The sequence below is a fragment of the Pimephales promelas genome, chromosome 24 (assembly GCF_988280905.1).
Source record: "Pimephales promelas chromosome 24, fPimPro1.hap1.1, whole genome shotgun sequence".
NCBI lineage: Eukaryota > Metazoa > Chordata > Actinopteri > Cypriniformes > Leuciscidae > Pimephales > Pimephales promelas.
In genome coordinates, this window is record NC_142792.1 from 9,762,501 (window position 1) to 9,784,533 (window position 22,033).

General features: G+C 37.1%; 1 protein-coding gene across 13 annotated transcripts in view; it reads left to right on the top strand.

The window, feature by feature from the left end:
- chchd3a (coiled-coil-helix-coiled-coil-helix domain containing 3a) overlaps positions 1-22,033 on the top strand; it is a 62,246-nt gene that overhangs the window by 25,336 nt on the left and 14,877 nt on the right. For 9 of the 13 annotated variants that reach the window (XR_016149760.1, XR_016149762.1, XR_016149764.1 and 6 more), the window contains 2 exons: positions 14,215-14,229; positions 16,314-16,397. Coding sequence is in view for 8 of the 13 variants with exons in the window: in XM_089126670.1 (XP_088982796.1) it covers positions 14,215-14,229; positions 16,314-16,397 (99 nt within the window). In the remaining 5 variants the exon portion in view is untranslated. The remainder of the gene's footprint in view (positions 1-14,214; positions 14,230-16,313; positions 16,398-22,033) is intronic. The other 4 variants (XR_016149761.1, XM_089126672.1, XM_089126674.1 and 1 more) reach the window with 1 other exon arrangement.

Below are 22,033 nucleotides of genomic sequence, written 5' to 3' on the forward strand. Positions count from 1 at the left end.
AACAACAGCATTTATTTGAAATATAGACTTTGTAATGCAATAAATATCTTTTTACTGTCAGTTTTGATCAAATTAATGCATTTTTTGTGTAATTTTAAGTATTTTATTAGTAAGACAAATTCTTTCTTCAGAGACCTTTTTGAGTGAAGATGCAAATGAATGATTACGTAAGAGTTTTGAACCAGTATAAAATAAATTAATGAAAATTACCAACACAAAGACAGGCTTTTAAAATAATTGTCTTGGCACTTTCATATTCATAAGTTACTATAGAGTAGATTTCTTAACGACTGTAGGAAACGTAATGGTGGATGTAATTATGACTGTTGCATAATTTTATGCCACCGACAGAATTGTTGTCGTTTTATTGTGAATATATGGTTTCACAAACCGATTTTGCCAACCAAATGAAAACCACATTTCCACCTTTTGCTTCTCAAAGACGACTGAAGACTAATTCCTGAGAAACACAGCCTTTATTTCAAAGGTTGTGAACTATTAAGCTGACCAGTGCTGTTCCGTGAGCATTTTATTTTTCATCTCCTCATTCAAGGAGATATCGATCCCTCCCTCATCAGAATTCACACTGTGCTCTGGTCTTCAGACACTGTTTGTCACGTACAATAGCACCGCTGAGTGCTAGTGCCGGCTGCATTCTCCGGGAACAGTCTTCGCGTGCCCAAATTAGCCTCTCCAATTATCCCACCCTAGCCAAGAGCTCTGAGGTTGCTGTTCCGATGGCTGTCTTTCTTCTTGAACAGAGCGCTGACTCTACCTGAAACCATAAATCATTTTCCTCAAAGCCCACCAGCTTAGTAACAAAGCTCTGTTTTCTTCAGCCAAAAGACCTCGAGTTTAGCTAGATTTTGAAAGCACTGGCAGTGTTCTTATTTTGTGGTTCTGGATATTTGGATGTCAGCTTGTTTGGTGGACACAAGAATGGGTGTTATTTGACATTTGTAATCGCTTCTGTTTCCTTGGATGTTTTGCTATAAATTCAAACTCGAGTGTCATTTTCCAAATAGACTTGTTGGGTATATCGAACTCGCCCTTTTATTAGTTGTATTGCGAGGACTTTTTGTGTTTTCTGCACTGTGGCGAGAAGTTTTCGTGTATCTCTTGAACCATACACGCTGTCAGCGATTCTAGAAATTAATAAACTCGTCAAGTCTGGTAGTGTTTGGGTTTCTGTGATTCTGGCCCTCTAGCGATCTCTCAGGACAGCCAATCAATCACAACGCATATCATTTCATTCAGACACTGGGTAACCCTGGGGCGAACATTTCAATCAAACCCAGAGTCATCAATCTGCAACCCAGTGACCGATGCAACTTATTCGATGGCTGGCGACGTGATTTGTTGAGACAAAAGATCAGACAGTCTTGCAAAAGCTCCTGGAATGTGTGCCTGACATTTTCTCACCCGGCAAATCACAAGGGATTGTTGTTTTTACAGTCAACCAAAAGTGTTTCGAAATTATCTGATTGTGTAAAACCTCTTGCAAATATTTAGTGACAATGTTCATTATCTCTTATGTAACACTTAACTAACACTAACTAATTAAAAAAAGCAAGCACAAAATAAAACAGTTAAAATCCCTTATTGTGGTAATTGTTAAGTTGACTTGATTTTATTTATTTATTTTTTATATTTTCAATATGGCCATTTTCGACTTAATTTGTGTTGGAACTTAATCAAAACTCAATGGTTTAATTTTTGAATGGTGTGGATATTTTCATTTACAATTAGTTATAAATAATGCATTCATTTTTTGATTCTATTTTTTTCTACTTGTATGACTGGAGTATGATTTTAATCTTTTTGATTAATGAAATCATATTACTTTAAAATGGTAAATGGACTGCATTTATATAGCGCCTTCATAGACCTAATGGCCACCAAAGCGCTTTACATTTGCCTCACATTCACCCATTCACACACACATTCATACACCGACGGCGGTGTTTAAGTTTAGTTGACAGTTAGAACTGGCTGAACATTTTTTTTTAATCTCTCTCTGATTACAAATGGACTTTTTTGCTTCCACAATCAGCTCTACCTATTAGTCTGCAGATGTTTTTATTTGATAGTTGGATGGGCTGCAGACGCCACTTCAGTTAAGCTTGTATTTCAAGAGCACAAATGTCCCCCTTCCCCAACCTCTCTCTCTCTCTCTCTCTCTCTCTCCCTCTCTCTCTTTCTGCGGCCTTCAAATAGTGCCAGCCATAGCAAGCGCCCCCGTTGCAAATCTGTGTGCTTCAAACGCTGTCACATTTTAGATACAGCTGACTGGCCCTGACTGATAATACCCCACAATTTAATTTCCCAGGTATTAAAGAAGACTTGCTGGTTTTTGAATTGGATGTACTTGTTGTTGGTATTTGGGAAGGACAGAAAAAAAATCCCCTTTTTACACTCCTCAAGAGGTCTGAGAAATTAGTTTTCTCCATGTTTTCAGTCTTAAGTGAGATAAACAGAATGTTTTGTGTGTGTGTCCTGCAATATGAATGTAGTTGTGTTAATATTCATGCAGAATAGTGTTTCTCATGCGGATGTGCTGATAAGTTTATGTAGCCTACCTTTTGAAAAATCCTAAGATTTTCAGCATTTTTAACAGATAACATATGTTTACATATATCCCACAAGACAAAATATGTCAATTTACACTATTCTGTTCAAGTTTACATAACCTTGGTTTGTAATCTTGTTTTGCCTCCTTGAGAGCATTAATTCCTTTTTGCAGCCTTTTTATGATGGTGTTGGAGTTGAAATAACTACTGTGTAAAACCCAAGAACTTGGTGGACCTGTTGAGGTTTTGTTCATGGTGGAAAAAAGTGTGGACAGATTGACTGCTCTGGACAAACTTCATGCTCACAAATGTCTACAAACAGTCTCTGATTCTTTAAAATACATTAACAATTAAAGGAGAACTCCGGCGCAAAATGAACGATTGGCCTAAAAAACATCAGTACCTAGTCAACTGTTCTCTGAGATTTGTTTTCATGATAATCAAATGTAAATAGTTTTATCTCTAAAAACTGTTTAGCGTATAATGCTATTACTGGGGGCAAAAGAAATCGCTAGTTTATACCACTAACAAGGCTCAAAATAGCCCCACACTAACACAGTAACATAATGAGGCTCCATACATAAGAAGATATGTTATAAAGACAGTTCAGTTCACTGTATACAGACAGGAGCCATCTTGGAAAACAGTCACGACAAGTCAAACCACAAACGTCTTGCTGAGTGAGCTGAACTGCATCTTCTGAACTGTATGAACTGCGTTCGGGGATCGACTTATCGAGACTATTTTCTAAGATGGCTCCTGTATACACGAAGTGAACTGTCTTCATACAGTATCTTCTTAATAAACGGTCTGTACACTTACAAAGTTCTCAATGCTTCGTTTTGCAAGTATGGACCCTCATTATGTTATTGTGTTAGTGTGGGGCTATTTTGAGTCTTGTTAGTGGTATAAACTAGTGATTTCTTTTTACTTAGTAAATGCCCCGAGTACTAGCATTATACGCTAAACACTTTTTAGAGATAAAACTCTTTACATTTGATTATCATGATAACAAATCTCAGAGAACGGTCGACTATACCGATGTTTTATTAGACCAAAGCTTCATTTTTCGAGTTCTCCTTTAAGGATACAGTATGTAAGCTGATAATTTGATTCAATTAAAATGATGAAGAAAGGTGAAGAAATAATGTATTGTGGTCTTGTAGAACAGTTTTGGTGACGGTTAAAGCTAACATAACTATAAGTTATGTAGCGTTATTGAGTTTTTCCTGAAAATGTTATGTAAAGCACGAAGCTTGTAACATTTTCAAGCTATTCATCAAATAGCTTTATTATGCAAACCAGGATCTATGTGCCAACTATGGATGCTATTTGTGAATATGCAAAATGATGTTTTGCCAATGCAGTGAGGTAGGTGTTTTGGATTCATGGTAATCTACGACTAACCGTATATGTTCAGCATGTAAATACGTGGGTGTGCGGATGGCTATTTCCAGTTTCAGTAAATTAGGCGTGTAACATACCATCCCGTTTCGCGTGTGTGCTTGTTTTCTCTCGGCTTGGGCTCCCTGCTGATTCCCCCTTGTTCACTGAGTTTTGTAGCCTTTGCTGCCCACCTGCAGTGCCAGTGTTCTGAAACTGGACCTAATTGGCTGGGTCTCCGGTTGGCACCGGTGCCCGGCGCTCACCCCGGCAGCTAATTGGCTCCGTCAGCCGCCCATTTCCATGAGCTTCGACCAGGGTTGGATTGATGGATGGCAGCAGGTGTCAGGAAAGCTGCTTTCTGACAGAGCAGCTTGTGAAGTCAATTTACAGCCCAAAAGGCAACAGGAGGGTTTCTGCATGTAGCCGTGCCTCTAGAGAGAGAAGGTATTTGAAAACACTGCTATTTTTAGACCTCTTTTTAAATCTCGAAACTGACTTCCCCGGTTTTATAAAATGAAAAAAAAAATCACTTTCTTGGCAAAGATGGCAGAGCTCCTGACAGACTGAAATAAGTAGGATATAGCTGTTATGATCTGGGTTTTCCTTATCCACAGCCCTTATCCTTGATTATCACACTTAATTACGAGCGTAGATTTGCAATTAAAGTTCGCCGGAAGCATTGTGAGCAGTAGAATGAACAAAAGGTGTATTTTGACCTGGTACTGAGGTGAAGGACACTGAATTACAGACACAAATTGGAACATTGACATAAAAATAAATAATTAAGTATCCGTCGTAGTCGTTTTATTGCACGGATTGCTGAAATACTTGATTCTGATTGGTCAATTTTAGAATCCAGTGCATACATATTTTGTATAATGACCACAAGACTTTATTCTAATCATTTTTACTTGGTTTTCTGCTCTACAGTCTCTTTTTCTCGCATAAAATAATTTAGCTCAAAATCAATAATTCAAGTCCATTCATTTATTAATTTATTTGGTAAGTGGACATTTAATAAGCAGGATAATGTACACTCAGACGGTCATTATTGTAAAATAAACTCTTTCAGGGTGATTTAAGACCTCTACTCCGCCATCTGGGTTCATTTTGTGGTAACGACCGACCAACTGTACATTATCCCTTGCTAAATTTACATAGTAAACATGATTGAACATGCATCTTTGGGTGAAAAGGGCTTTACTCGGATGTGAATGGACCAGTTCATGAGGTTTTCTCCAGATGGACAAATGCCATAATTAGATTTCCACTAATGCCCATATTGACATTGGCTTTATTCACCCTTGATTCATGGTTTTTGGACGTGCTGGTACCAGCTGCCTCAGTTTAATTTTGTTTCCTTGTCTGCATTAGACAAAATAGTAAAAAAAAAAAACAAAAAAAAAAAAAAACACTTTCCATGGTGAATTGAGGCACACTGATAATTGCTCAGAGTTTAGTGAGAGCACAGCCCTGCTGTTTATCTGCCTTTAATTGGGAAGTTGCCCAAATGTGAGCGCAGAGAGAGCAGCCATGTGGGAGTTACTGTCCTGCCACCGGTCACAGATCTGCAGTACAATCTTTTAGCACAATCTAAATTCTAACTCCCACTTTGTGTTTGTGTGTGCGTTAAATTATATTTCTCAGAATAACCTGGAATAAATTCTGTTCTGAGTGCTTTAGTGGGGGTTTGTGTCGTTGCTAAGTTGTTTTGGGTGGTTTCCAAGGCATTACTAGATGTTAGAACTCTGAATTTCTATGACAGGGATCTTCATTTATTGTTTGATCTCAAAAGTACAGCAAAAGTATGCAATTAAGTTAACTTCGACCAAAGTGGTATACAGTACCAGCGGTGGGTGTTAGCGAACATCACGACTCTGCCAAAAGTGTGGTTTAAATAAATATATGTGTACAATTTTATGCTCGCTTTCCTCTCAATAACAAAATAAACAAAACCGTAGTGAGAAAACTACATTTAAGAAAGCGTCTGAACCTAGTGATGTGGATATGTTTGTGCAAGCTCTGCACTCCGGTCATGTTATGTTTTTTGTATTAGGGCTGCCCCTGACAAAAGGTTTTTATAGTCAAATAGTAGTGGTTCATTTAAGCCAATAGTCAACTAATCGCCCGCTTATATTCGTTTTATTACTTAAAGAATTACTGGGGGCAATACTAAACCACAGGGAGCCTTTAATATTTAGCATCTGCCTTTAACATCTGCCATGTTTAGTCGACTATTGGGGGCAGACCTAATTTATATACCACTTTATAAAATATATTGCTTTAAAGCAGCAGTTTTACAGTATTAACCAAGCATGGAAAAAACAGTATCACTTTCAATTACGATTTCTACCATAAAGCAGCTATGGAAGTAAAATGCCAAATGTTTTTGAATCAAAAAAGTTTGTTGAATTGCACTAATTGAAAAAATAAAAACAAACAACATGCATCACATTGACCGTGCTTGCGTTTAAATGAGCTTAAAATTCAACATGGTTGTATATTTGCTGTGAACAATTCAATTCAACACATTTCACACACATTTTCATTATTAAAAATTCAATACTCCATATTTACCTTTCAGATTTCACTTCAAAAATATTTATCCTGTGTAAAATACAACCTATAATATTCGACAGGCATTTTTCTGTCCATTTTTTTCTGCTTTACAAATTTGTTTCCACAAATTCAGTTGTTCAAATTCGACAGGAAATTCAACCTTTCACATCCGGGAAATCTCCATCTGAAATTACGTTACTATTGGTCATTCATAGTTTTTACTAGAAGGGCTTTTTTTTTGTCATAGTCAAGGACCACTTTTAACAAGCACCACTAATAAAACATTATAGAGGTGGTGTATTATACAAGAAGAAACATTTCACCACACTGAAGTACTCTACTGACATCTAAGACAAAAAGTCCAGTTATTGTAGATATATAGAAATTGTCAAACAAGGCTCACCTTGAACTGCCATGGAAATAAAGTTGACTGGGAGACACCAAGGGCAGCCCTCCTTTACCTAGAAAGCCCCAGTGGACATGAATATGTAAACAGCTCCGTCTCATTACAGTACTGCCTGACTGAGGTCATACACACAGAAGTCACGCGGTCACCTCAGCAGGAAATGCAAAGTCAACTGCATGTGTGAAGGGCAACCACACTTCTCTTTCTCTCAGTTATGTATCTGGATTTTTCCCCTGACCCTATCTCTGTCTTTGTCTTTTCCCCCTTTCCCTCTTCCTCTCTTATTTGTTCCCTCATTCCCTTGAGGGAGAACTTTAATCCAAAGGCAATTGTTCAGCCTTTCAGGTCCCTCCGTGTGTCCTAGAGTTGGATATTAGAGAGTGGAACGCTCTTTTGTTTTGTCCTAGATCCCCCGCTCTATTGTCTACCTCTGCTCCTCTCTGTCTGCAGGGGTGTCTCTCTCCTCTTTATACGGCTGTTCTCTCTTGGTGGTAATAGATGGCTTAGCCCTCCTTAGAGACCGCTCTCCATGAACGTGACCGATGATTTGATTTCCCCATGGTTTTTCCCATATGGCCTCAGCAGAGATAACACAAGCTGAAAAGTGCTTTAGCCATCAGTTAATACCTCGGGCCACTGATCAGTTAATTAATCAAACCGTACGATCAGGTTAGTCCGAGCTTGACCCGTAGACTGACAGCTGGCCTGGCACAGAGAGTGACATGGGCTCTAAACCTCAATGAGACGTGCAGCCATTCAGAATATGGGGGAATTAGGATACATTTCACAAGTGAAAGTGACACATTGGAATTCTGTTCACGTACATGTTAGTTGTGGCTCAGACAATGGTCTAAACCGCAACATTTGATTTATTATGCAATTAAATTTAAAAAAAATGTAAATTGGTTTGTGTAATTTATATATTTAATTAATAATTATTTAAATCGTAACTACTTTATTAAAATGAACTTGATTGAAATAATTGACTACATTTAATAAAACTATCTGTATTAATTGTACAAGGTATAAATATTTAAAAATGTATTATATAATTTACCAATATAGTTAATTGTTATTGATTTATGCATGCTTTATATATAATAAAATTAAATAGATTTGTTCATTAGCCTACTTTTTTTGTTTAATTTTTTTTTTTTTTTTTTTTTTAACAAATATTTCAGCGAGGTCTAACTTCGCCGTCGCATCACACTCTGTTTTCGCTGTCCTTCATTTTTATGGGACGGGACATTTAGCAAAATGTCAGTTCATGAAAAAAATGAGTTTTATCCTGGCTGTTCATGCTGAAGTTACCCACCAACTAACCAAACAAATAAATAAGTAAAAATACTACGTTTATTTCTAGACATGAATGTGTGATGGATGTGTCACTTGAGGAAGGGGACAAAACTAATTTGGGCCTAATTAATTCTTTCATTAATTAATTAACTTTTTTAATGAAATAAGTAACCTACCCCTAGTAGCTTGTTTGGTCGTGTGATGATCAGAACACGATTAGAATACACAATATTTCAATGACTATTTTCCTCGACCAGATACTAATTTTGATATATCTGTCTATGAGCAGATCTGGTGACTTTGTCAATTCATATGGATCGGATGGAGATGCTTTTTGACAGGTGGACAGCGGACCGTGTGCATGCTTGTGTGTTTTAGGGCACTGGATCGATGGTGGTGTCAGCGTTCCAGGTCATCCGTAGAGTGGGGGTCGGGATGAAAGGCACCAAGTGTGATTGGGAAATCTTTGTATCTGGTCCCTTTAATAATAAAGGACTGGCCTTCTGCTAATTTGATCCTTGCTCACAGAAAATGAGACCCAGACACTGGCAGGACAGTTAGTTTTTTCACCCTGTCTCAGTAGAGGACATGTCCAGTCCTACACAGGGGGCCAACTCCTCCTGCCTACGCTAGAATGACCTCTGACCTCTGTTCAGCATCCTTCTCAATTACCCATTGACCCTTCCTGCCATAGCAGCACAGACTGCTGGGTAATACACTGGCTTTCCAGACACCTTTTAGCATGATTCAATGGATTGTCCCTTTTGATGAAGATGGTTTGTTTGAAATCGTGTAAAATCTACCATATTTGCATGTTGCCATGCATAAATCAATCTTGTAAAAGGTATGTTGTGGTTTTATCGGCATTGATCCACTCTAAACAATTTAACTGGATATTAATCATAATGTTTTTTTAGAAAGCTCTTTTTCCAACCAAACAATCACACATCTTTTTTCCTACAACATACACATTCACACTCTCATTATCACTTTTATTCTCATATTTTCAGTGCCAATTAGATCTGAGCAGGCTGGATGTGACCCGACATTTGGCCTTCGACCTGTGCCTGCTGGGCAGGTGAACTCTTGGCACACTAGTTTGAGTTCCTGGTGATGGATGTCGGGGCCTGAGTAACTCTGACCCTCGAAGGTCACGGTGAAAGAGACAACGTTTTTAACAAAGAGGATTAATTTGTTGTCATGTGTGGGTCTCTGTGGGCAATGCTTGCTTCATTAAGAAGAGGCAATGCTCAAACCTTACCGACCCAACTTGACCTGCCTAAACGTCATTGTACTTTGCGTAGGAGAGCAAATGACAAAGCAGGAGAAACGAGGTAGAATTATGGAAATATGAAGAATTTTTAAATCTCGCCCTGACTCAGCACATGCTTTTACCTGTTATGTCAGAATGTTCTGCATGAGCTCAAACTCTCCAGCACTTGGCTAATTAAAAACACTGCTCTTCTTAATTATTCAGCTTCAGCTAATTGATATTCAGCGAGACACTTTTCCTTCTAAACGACCCCTTTAATTTGACCATGGGGTCTGCTGCGGTGATGCCGAAGTCATCCTGCCGTGCGAGACTGGAGATTGTGTGGGAAGTGGCGAGCTCGCAATTAATACAAAGTTTTTGACGCATTGTAAGTTTTTTTTTTGGAGTTAGAGAGCTGGAGGAAATGCTGCCCATCTGTTGCTTTGGGCTGTGCTGAATTCTCGCTTAGTGGATACGGCATGATAAATGTCACCGGGCATCTGTTTTTATTGCTCATCTCATAAAAGATTCCTTTGTTGATAGAGTTTAGTTGTGTCTTTTAAAGGAATCGTTTAGATTATAGTCAACTTAATGTCTATCTGTGGCACACTTGGCTTGTACTTTTGTGTGTATAAACAAATTGGAAATGCATTTGCTGTTATTACATTTTTGTTGACACGCTTATGGCGCTGTGCAAAGACATTAGATTGAAAATAACCCAGAATATTCATTTGAGTCAGGCCATTTAGTTTTTTTTTTTAAAATAATGGTTGTGAGTGGGCAACAACAATGCAAACATTGTCGCAGGGATGGCAGTGTTTTTAATGGGTCATATAATGAGAAATTACATTTTCCTAGATCCTTTGGAAATAAAACGGTTCGCTGTACTTTGGAATTATTGTAATGACTTTCAGAACTCAGAACTTCTTTTCCTGTTTTATTAAAACTAAGCAATCCTGTTCTTAAAGGGATACTCCACTTTTTTTTGGAAATAGGCTCATTTTACAACTCCCTCAGAGTTAAACAGTTGGATTTTACTGTTTTCGAAGCCATTCAGCCGATTTTCTGATATTTAGAAGAATAATATTAACCAGACAGTTTCTGGTCTCATTGACTTCCATAGTAGGAAACAATATATACTATGGTAGTCATTGAGACCAGAAACTGTCTGGTAACTGATATTCTTCTAAATATGAGAAAATCGGCTGAATGGATTCAAAAATGATAAAACTCAACCGTTTAACTCTGGGGGAGTTGTAAAATGAGCTTATTTCCAAAAAAAGTGGAGTATCCTTTTAACTCTTGACATTATAGATGACTATACACATATGGGCACTTGGAGCACATCTTTCCACATTCACAGATCAGCAATGTCTATTTGGTATTCAAAACTTGGCACACACTGTCACAGTGAAGTAAAGATTCATTTGGACTATTTTTCAGATACTTCCATTCGTGAACGTAATAATAATAAAAAAGATGTTAAATAAAGCCACACGGTTTTCTGTTCCAGGCTGTGTGTAGCACCTTCAACTCTGCATTTCCTTCTGAAGAATCCTGATGTTGGAAACTGGGCACAGAACGAGCAATTTGAAAATGGATAATAAAGCCAGTGACTTTTTCAGAAAATGCTACATTATAGATGGCTCAAATCAAATCCCTCTAAAACCAAAGACATTCAGACAAGAATTATTCTAGTGAAATTTGGTGATAGAATTTGGGATTTTGTCATTTGGGAACAAATGACAGTACAATACATTAATTAGTTTGTGTTTTCAAAAAAAAAAATTGATCTAAAAAGCTTTAGCAATACATTTTAATACAGATTATTTTGTGAATTAGTCATGATGTGATGCAGGATTCGCAATCGGACTGGACAAACGAAAGGAGCTCACTAAAACGCTAACTATTATGGGCCTGAGGGGATAAAACAATGATCATTTTCTTCTGAAAAACAAGCTGTCTTAAAAAAAAAAAAACAGTCACCAGTTTATTTAAAAAAAAATAAAAAAATAAAAATTGTAGAACAGTTGAATTGGAGTGGATTACTGTGGCTCTCTCTCTTCATCCAGATTTGTCATGAGAGTTGTGACTTGTATGATAAATTACTCTCATTGTCCTCCCTTCCCTCCTCCCCATTTTTTGTTCTTGGTGTTTGTAGTTTCACTTTCATTTCTCAGCCTCCCATCCCACTCCCTGTTCTTCATTAGTGGGATAATAGCGAGCGATTGGTCATGTGACTCAAGGCCCTGCCCCTATGTAAGCAGTGTAATTTGATTATATGACCTGCAGGAGACTGAATGAGTGTGATGTGATGGAAATAATCCTGACAGTGTGTGTGACTGAGCTACAGAGGGCTGCCATATGCCCCCGTGATTCATTGAATGAAAGGGAAAATCCCTGCGTGCCCATTGGAGGCAGTGCCTCCCTGTCCTTTAATTGCTAATTGGATACGCTTACACTGAGTTTGTCTACTGGTCTGTGAATGCAGCTGCTCTATCAGTGTGTGTGTGTGTGTGTGTTTTCAGGCTGAAGGTCAATGGTGGTAGCTGCATTTTTTTTTTCCATTGAAAATTTGGAGCCATAATGTCTCCTTGACTGATTACCCACAATACTTCTCGCCCACGCAAGGGCCTCAATTGGCTTGCAGACTTGAACGTGTCTGTTTGTGTGTGAGTGCTGGAAGGGAACAGTGCAGAGGTCAGATTTATTCTGCCAGAGGGTTGGACCTCTTCTGTCGAGGGCTGTGGGTGTTTTTAGAGAGCAGTTCTGTCTGTCTTCACTGCTGCAGGTGTGGGACTTGATTAAACTACAACTGTGTGTTGCTATTAAATCGTGTTACACACACACACACTCAGAAAAAAGGTACAAAAGCTGTCTCTGGGGGCAGTACCCAAAGATAAAAAGCTAAAAGGTGCTAGTATGTACACACAAAGTACTAATATGTTCTTTAAACGTATAAAAATGTTCCTTGAAGGAATTTAGGCGTACATCAAAGATGTACCTTTTTGCTTTTGTATTTTAGATTACTGGCCCAGTGACAGCTTTGTACTTTTTGTTTCTGTATTTGAATTTCAAGCTGGTAATAGCTGCAATATATAACAATTGGTAATTTTGTGTGTGTAAGTGACTGGTATTTTACTATAATTTAGGCAATATTAGATCAGATTTTAAAATATATATGTATTTTTAATGATTTAGTAGTTTTATTTATTTGTACAAATCAAATTCAACTAAAATTCAAATTAAACTCAATCAAAATGACAAATGTGGCCTTTAGAGCTAGCTAAAATAATATAGACTTGTTTTATTTTTTATTTGATTTTTTTTCAGTTAATATTTTTTAAAGTAACATTTTGGTTTTGATTTTGGTTTTTAATTAATCCTTAAAAACCCTGGTAAGAGAATGAAAATATTAAGTTAGCAGTGTTTGCTAAGGCAAGCGTTACTAATACTATTGCTCATACTTTGGTTTGGGGATTTTTTTTATGCCGCAAAATCTTAACTGACATGCGGAAATTCGCACGTATGATTCAACTATTAGATTTGATTTTTTTTTTTAAAAGAGCAAGGTGGGGGTGGGGCTTATATATATATACAGTAATGCTTGCTTATATAATATCTGATAAGCAAGCAACCACCTAGAAATACTGTAGAAACATGACAAAACTCAGAATAGAGTGCCGAAGTGATGACGTCACTTTGTAGGACAACTCGGAAGCTAGCGAAGATGCGTTCCCTCGATCGAAAAGCTATGCATTTTGCCCATAGACTTTTGGAAAATCGCAAAAAAAATAAGATCTGTGTTTAACAAAGCATCGTGACCCTTACATGTTTTGTCTATCAAGATAATCTTTACAAGTTAATCCAAAATGTATACATTTCAAAGCATATATAAAGTTTTTTTTAAAAAACAAGCAGATGCAATAAAGTAAAAAAAAAAAACACAAGCAGGTTATAACTGTGTGTTCTATGTCAAATATCAAAACGTGAAAATATTTGGAGGCTTTGTTCATCACAGACCTTATTTCGGGCGATTTAGCAAAAACCCTTTCAAAAATCCCATAGACTTTAGAGCGAGGGAACCGGTAGTGCTAAAATGCTAACTCACTTCGTAACTTCGGCACTCTATACCTTTGCAACCACTTAGCAATGTCCTGACAATGACCTTTAAGGCCCAACCAAAAAGCAAGCAGTTTTTTTTCTGCAGAAAAATAATATCATTTTCAATAATGTCATGTGGTGATGTTACCTTTCCCATTATGAAACGAATGAGAAATTTGCCTGCGTGAGATGATGAAAAAGTGTAATTTTCTTTGGGATTATTAACACTTCTTAGTGACCTAGAAATCACGGCAGACTTACCTGCGGGTTTATAGATATACAAGAGAGTGAGAAGTTCATCAGCCGCTCTGGCCTCCATGAGCGCTGGAGTTGAGAGCTCTGATGGAGATCGCTCTGCTCTGATTAGATTTAGATTAGATCAGATTTTCTGGGTTTAGAGTTTAGATGAGATTTGTTGGGAAGAGCTCCTTCTCACCTTGCGACAGTGTTTGATAACACAGAGATGAACGTACCGTCTCTGTGTCCCTGCACTATAGCAACACCCCGCTGCTTCACTCTGCAGTGTGTTTGTGTGTGTGTGTGTGCGCGCTTCAGCCTTTGAATACTGAATGTAATTATAGGAACTTCATCGTTAAATTTCTGTTTTCTCTTTCCTTTTTCTTTCTGCTCCCTCACTCCAGCAAATGGAGAGAAAGGTAAGCCACAAGAGAGGTTTGATTTATACATCCCATATCTGTATCAACCTGCTTCCTGCTGCAGTACTGCATGCCTACATACACTATAGGCTACTCTTTTTGTGATTTACTAATGAGATTTTTTTCTAATCACAATTTTTTTCTTTCATTTGATGTCATCTTCTTGCCATTGTGTTTCTACACCAGCGCATACATTTTTCATTTTTGTTTCATTGTTCATGTGTAACGAGCCACATTATTTAAATGTGCAATGGGACACTTTTGCTTACAAAATAAATTAATCATGGCTGAATGCGAATTGCTCAATCTAGAAAATGTTTGCATGAGCACAACATAATCAAAATAACATATTTACTTTTTTTTGTGTGCAATTTGTGAAAATTACAATTTTAGTTAATAAAATAAACATTTATTAAATGTATATTTTAAGTAACTTATTTTTGACTGCTATTTTCTTATTGATTATCTCATTCATTTTATTTTTGTTTATTTCCTTCTAGTGTATTTTACTTTTTAGGATACGAAACAGAGCAACTTAAACTAGGAGTAGTAGAAACACAATTATAAAGCGATTGTAGTCTGTTTTCAACAGTCCTATACATTTTGAAGGCACAAAAAGCAATAAGTAAAAATTAAAATGAGTAAACATGGCTGTCAGCATACTGTATCTCCTCTGTGTGTGTGTTATAAATTAGTGAGGTTCACTTCTAGTAGCTGAAGGTCAGGAGTGACAGAGGGGGAGAAGCATGTGCGATAGGACAGAGAATCACGGATAAGGCCATAAAGATTTTTTATTCTTCCACTGCTGATGTTATCGCTTCGTCTCTTGCATTCACACTCACCAAGCCTGTAACACACAAAGAGGGTTCCAGTGAACGTTCCCACGTGAACCCTGTCATGAACTGATGCCCTTGGAATAATCAAAGGTCTATGTCATCTCTCACAATGCCGGCAACCTGAGGCCATAATGACTCTTCAGGGTAGAGAATATCTACTGGGCTGCTACTGTATGTGTAGGGATTTAGATTAGTTCTTATTGTCCCTGAAAAAAAAATATATATTCAAGTTATGTTAATACCTTCCCTTGAAATTTTAATTAAGCCATCATTTACACACCCTCATGTTGTTCCAAAACTGACTTTATTCTATTAAGCACAAAAGGAGACATGTCTTTAACATATTTTACAAATAATAAAAGTAAATGCTGACCCAATGCTACAAAGCTAAAAAAAAAAAAAAAGTATTTAATATTTTGCTTTTCCACTTTTTCAACTTTAGTTAGTGTGCAATGTTGCTGTTTCAGCATAAAAAAGGTTACCAAGCTCAAATTCCTCTCCAAAGGGATATATTTTTTAACAGAACACACTTTCCAAGAACCACAACGAACGACTCGTTTGGACTACAATGCGATTTTTCCAGATCTTATGAAGTCACAATGTTCCTCATTTAAATAATCCCTGCCCACGGAATGAAAAAAGTGGATGAGGCCTGGTTAAACTGCGTTAGAGAATACAGTGTTGTCGCTATATGTCAAAGAGAAACTGTTTTTTCCAATTATTTGTTTTACCTTCCTTGGGCTAATGAGGGTGGTTAAAATAGATTTTAAACACTGAACATTTATAACCCCAACGTTTATCTGTGCGCTGCGCACTTTTTACAGAACCGTTTTTGCTGCTTTTGTAAGACCATTCACTATCTAAACATGGTTTTGGGATCAATCATCGTTTGTTTTACCTTTTAGTTTTCCGACAAATATCATGATTAAATGGTGAATAGCATCGCATCTATAATGTATAAGAAAATAAAACTCATCTGCAATTTCTTTCTATTCTTCATATAAAGCCATAAAATGACTTCTGAAGCTTTGAATATAGCGATCAAGTCATATCGTCAACTGTTATGTCATTTTTAGGGTGCTTTTTGTCATTTTTGGAGCTTGACTGCTCATTTACTACAGTATATCATTGTAGGGAAAAAATCATCATGAACAACCTGCTAAGCATTTCTTTTTGCTGTCTGCTGATGCTAGAAACTCTGTGTGATGATATATTGAATGCATTTGTGTGTATGTGTGTTTTCCACAGGCTAGACAGTTGGAAGAGAGAGACAAAGAGCTCCGGAAGCAGGACACCTTCTACAGAGAGCAAGTGGCCAAGCTGAAGGAAAGGGTATGACCTATATACATTTGCAGTTACATTATCCACAGTTTCTGAATAGATAGTGATGAACGCTAAAGCACTACATGATACGATATCCGTAATTCTTGACAGTAACTCACTAATGCGGGGTATAGAGGCAGACTGTGCTATGTTATAGAGGCAGAGGTGAGACAGGCTGCCTTGCTTTACAATTCCATGGTGAGGCAGGTTGTCTTGATCTGCAGTGTACGGCTGCAATGCTCTTTGCAACCTTGCTCTCTCATTTGTTGTGTCCTCAAACTGACACCCTCCTGCAGCTTGTGGTCAGATCCTCCTCTGAGCCTCTGGGATGGGAGGCGTCCACCTTCCCTCACCTCAAGATATTTCACCCACAAAGGACGTACACATACTAAGCTCCCAGAGGGGTGTCTGAAAGTGTGTGCAAAAATGGTAGATATCTAGTGTTGACCCATTTTTAATGGGTGTAGGTTGTGTGTCCATTGGTGTTTCGAAGGTTCAGCCCTCTGTAACCATCTCTTTGTGCTTTTTCAACTCATCTGCAGTTCACATACTTTGGTATTAGCAAAACACTAACATGTTTATTTACTTTTTTTGGATTTAAATGGCAGAATCTTTCATCATCTGTGAAATTTCCATGAAATAGTTTTGGCCGTCTAGACTCAACCTACGCATTGATAAATGATTTGTTATTAAGGGTAGACACCCCAGGTGAATAGGGGAAAAAATGTAACTAATAGATATCAGCATGAAACTTCCCCAGTTGATTACTGACATCAAGACAAATATCTTTTGTATTACACGTTTTTAGAATATTTGTTTAAATATGCAAATTATGCATTATCTTATTAAATATGCACTAATTTGCATATATTTCCAGAAGTGAAATCTGAACATTAGATAAAGCCAGATTTAAAATTATTGTTTCATTTTGTTGACATATTAGAGTCAAAGGTTATTATGGATATCTCTTTTTAACAATAAGAAGGAAAAAAAACTGTCAACAGCCATCATAAATCCAACTGGAATACAACTGGGAAGTTTGGTGTATGTAAGTGCTGCTTAAGTTGAGAAAAAAGTTGATTTTGAGAAAACGGCCTGACATCAGCCAATGAGATTTCGCTTTTAGAGTTAAATGCCCCATTGTTCTTTCACGATTGGTTGCTGATAAAAAAAAGGAAATGACCATATTTGGATCCGACAACATTGTACAGGATTTCCAACGGTATATATGATGACAGGGTGCATACAGCGATCGTCGAGCAAAGTATTGATTTAGAACGCCAACTTTAGTTGAATTTAGGAGAAATCTACAGACTTTTTTTTTCACCACAAGTCTGAAAGAAGACAATTTTATTGAAGACAAATAGCCCAAAACCTCAAAATTGGCCTGCTGTGTCTCCCCTTAAAGCATAAGGTAAATGTGGTAACAAACCACTGTTAAAGGGATACCTAAAAAAAATTCTGAATTTTACTCGCGTGTTTCTTTCTTCTGCTGAACAGAAAATATATTTAGAAGACTATGGGTATCTCAACGCTGCCAAAACATTGTAAATAGAAACCTTTGCTGCTTTCCAGAATGCAAACATGCACACACAAAAGTGTCTTACTTCCTGAACTCGCACTCACCCATCAAATCTTGTCTCGCGCCACACTCCGTTGCATCAGGTGGAAAGCTTGAAAGCTTCTATTATTAGTGATTTACTGTAACTGCTTTTTCGTGTTAGTTTGCACACTATGAAGGACAAGTCTGTGGTTATCGACAGTGTGCCACAAATGCAGTCCATAGAATCTAGGTTAGAAAATAACCCAAAATATTCTTTTAAAGCTCCATTAAGTCAGTGATTAGACTTATCCTGTGTCCATGCATCTAGCTGATCTTGCACACCGCAGTCTTTCTGTCTCTTTACAAGGACAGCTCTTTCACGCCATTTCAGCTCTGCATGCGGAGGCGTTATTGATCACTCGCAGCTTCATCAATCACTTATCGAGCTCCGTTCAATATTCCCGGCACTGTCAACATGTACACATACACAGACCTCACCCCTTCGGAGAGACAAACTCAGCTGAACACTAGTGTGTCTGAGCCCAGTGGGTTTGTGAATCATGATTTGTTGGTTAGACATCATAAATAATAAATGCACTGGGTTTTACCCAAGATAGTCGCATAGAAATGAGTAGGGAACATATACAGTATATGCAATAAATGTACCATCATATTCTTTTACAAAAGAACCATCAGATGAGATAATGATAATAAATTATTATAATGACAAAAATAATAGCAATAATAATAATACATATATATATCGAATACAATATTTTATTAAATAACAATATTGTATATTTATATTTTTAATAATTAAAATTAATAAAATTCATGATTTTAGGAAAATTATCAATATTATGATTACATATTATAACATAGAATATTAATAAATATTATTAATATTATTACATACAATATTGACAATTTTCCTAGCAAAATGTGTAATCACATTATTCATATATAATGATGTGTATATACAGTATATATATATATATATATATATATATATATATACTTACTTTTTTAAGCTTAATCTCTGTTCATTGTAATGACATGAAAGAATGTGGCTATATATAAATGTCAGTGTCGCACATCATTCTGAGAACCACGGGATTGTGGTTTTCCCTAGCCTTTGGTCTCTAACAATACCAGCTGCGAAAAAGAAAAAGAGAGTGAATGAGAGATACAGAGAGAGAAGAGAATAAAACTCTGATATATATTACATGTCTCTTTCAATTCAGTTTGCTCGTTTATCAGTGGCCTGCGTGTGACAGCCCGTCACAGCTCTGAGACGACTGCCACCTCCAGCCTACTTATTGCCGTGGCCACTCAAATTGCCTCTGAAACAATATCTATATATGAACCGCACGTATGTATTCGCCTCAGATTTTCACTCTGCAAAACAATCTCATATTTCAACTGACCGCTCTCCTCTTTTTTCACCATTTCTTTTCTTTTTTTTTTTTGTCTACTCAATTGCGTTATCAGAAGTTTTGTGTCTTTTTCCCAATGCTCCGTGATAACAGTGGAAAGTCTGATGTGTTCATGCTTTGACTGGATGTTAGCTTGTTCATAATTAGACATTCTTATGGTTTGACTTAATAATGTGTAAGAAAAGCATAATCGAATTGATCACTTACCAAGCCAGTCGGGGCTTAGTGATAAAATTCCCATGGTGCATTGCACCTGTCAGTCAGTGGCAAACTGGTAACAAGAGTTGAGAATTGAACTATTCTGTTCTAATCCCGTCTCGACATTCCCAGTCCCTTTGATTAAATTAACGATTCTGTTATCATTTTATAAGATCTGCAACCATCCTTGTCTTAACTTCATGCTAAACCAAAAATACTAAACGAACACAATACTAAACTAACAATATTTGCGAGTAATGTATTGTAATATCTTTTAGATTCAAGTAAAACACAAAAACCTCCACAGAACATAAATCTGATGGGGAGGTGTGCACTCTGAGATTGCAAAAATTAATTATTGATGTGTAATTGAGTGATTATTAAATTGTATTGAAAAATAATAACGTATATTGTTATGGATTAATTAATGAGTTTCTCCCCATCTGCCATTCATTGGACAGACAGAAACAGTATTTATTCACTTATTTGCCCCGTTTATTTTTATTTGTTTATATATTTATTTTAATGAAACCGGTTCTAAATCAGAAGCAGTTCTCAATTCTCAACTCCAATTTTAAAGGTGCAAAGTCAATTTTTCAAGAGCAACTTTGTCTGAAATTGTCTGGTCAATGGATTCCTCAGAGTCCAAAAGAAAACTTCCTAACTTTTTTATCACATGACACTTTTGCTTAAACTCCAATCAAGGCTTTGACTCTCAGGGCCTGTTACCTAGCAACTCTATACAGTACATGTATGATGTAGTCGTAGTAACCCGTAGTGATGCTACATTGTAAATAGCTAATCTCTCCAAATAAAACTCTCTCTCTATCTGTTTCCCGTGCTTCTGACAGCATTGCTAAGTGAAGAATGTGAGTTGTTTTATTTGAGATCAATATGTGGTCATTATCTCTACCCCCTGTAGACGACACACTGGAAAGTGACAGTTTCTGTCTCTGCACGAACCCTCGTTAATTTAATTAGCAGAGTTTTATCTAGACAAGAGACACAGCTTGAGCTTTGCACTCAGTCATGTCCCCTTGTTTTTACTTCCAACCGTAAAATTGGAATAGTTAAACATTTCTTATCATTTGCTGTCAATCTTGTCATTCCAACCCAATATGGTATTCTGTATGACTCGTAAAATGTCACTCTAAAAATGTGTTCCATCCTTGGACTGAGGGGTTTTTCCATTAAGTGCTACTGCCTTTGTGCTTATTTGGGACATTTCCACTCGTCCGTTTTGTTTCAGTCTCCCGCAGTAAGAGGCAGAGATGGAAGGATTGACTCCACAGGCCTCTGTTCTGCTTTTCCCTCCCTGCTTGCAGTTGCTAGCTTTGATTTGTTAAAGCTCAGTCTCGCGCCTCCGCCTGTGCTCTGCAGAGCCAATATGGCTGCCGTGCTGTTGAGCCATAATGGCTGTCTCAGGGGGGTTTCCCTCCACATCCTCTCTGGTCTGTGAGAGATAACGCAGCCTGCTGATTACTGCACCACTGCTCAGATCTCTCATTATAAAGCCTGCGAGATTTAATTTGAACATGGGGTTGTTTCTCAAAACACCACCTATGTGCCGTCAGTGGCAGGAGTGGTTTTTAGGAGTTTCTTTCATTAGTTCATAACACCCCTGTGTGCATCAGATTAAATAAAGTCTTATTTTAGGATTCCTGTAAACAGAAAGTGAGAGAGTGCTTCACAGCTGCTGTGTGGAACAGGTAAAGAACTGGAGTTTTTTTTAGTGGTGCATACTAAGGAAAGTAATGATACCACGAAGAAAAAAAAAAGTTAATGTTGATACAACTGCTATATATTTATAAGAAATAAATTGTGGTGCGACCAACAAAGTCATGTGGTCCAACAGACAAGTGTTTTAACTTACCATAGAGAGGCTTTGATTTTGCAGACAGATGTGTTTTATTCCCTCTAAAATATAGGTCATAGTAATAATAAAACATGTTTGTCTGCAAAGTCATGTGGTATGACCAACAAGTCAAGAATTCCAACAGTCAAAAGTGTTTTAATACTAAAAGCAAAATCAAAGTCATGTGGCGTGACCAAAAAAAAAAAAAGTATTGTGATCTTACTAACTCAAAAAGATGGCTCCTGCAGACCCTCATGACTGTGTTACGGTCAACATATCCCCTAAACTATATAATAGTTTGGTAATAGTAGTTTACCAAAAATAGTATTTGGTATTTTCATGACAAGGCAAGGTTAACTCATGTTGTAAAATGTCATGGCGTGCAAGTTCTCAAAACGTTAATACTTATGAAATATAAATATAAATGTTTATTTTTAAAGTAATGATTGAATGTGAAATATCTAGTTTTGTAATCATAATCTGATACTCTGGCCATGACGAATGAAGATGAGGGTTTAGGATTTCGTGAAAGTGAATGTGGGTGGTAAACGTACACTCTCAGATTGATGGAGGGGCCTCTAAATCAGTGTGGCCCAACTCTGAAACCAAAATC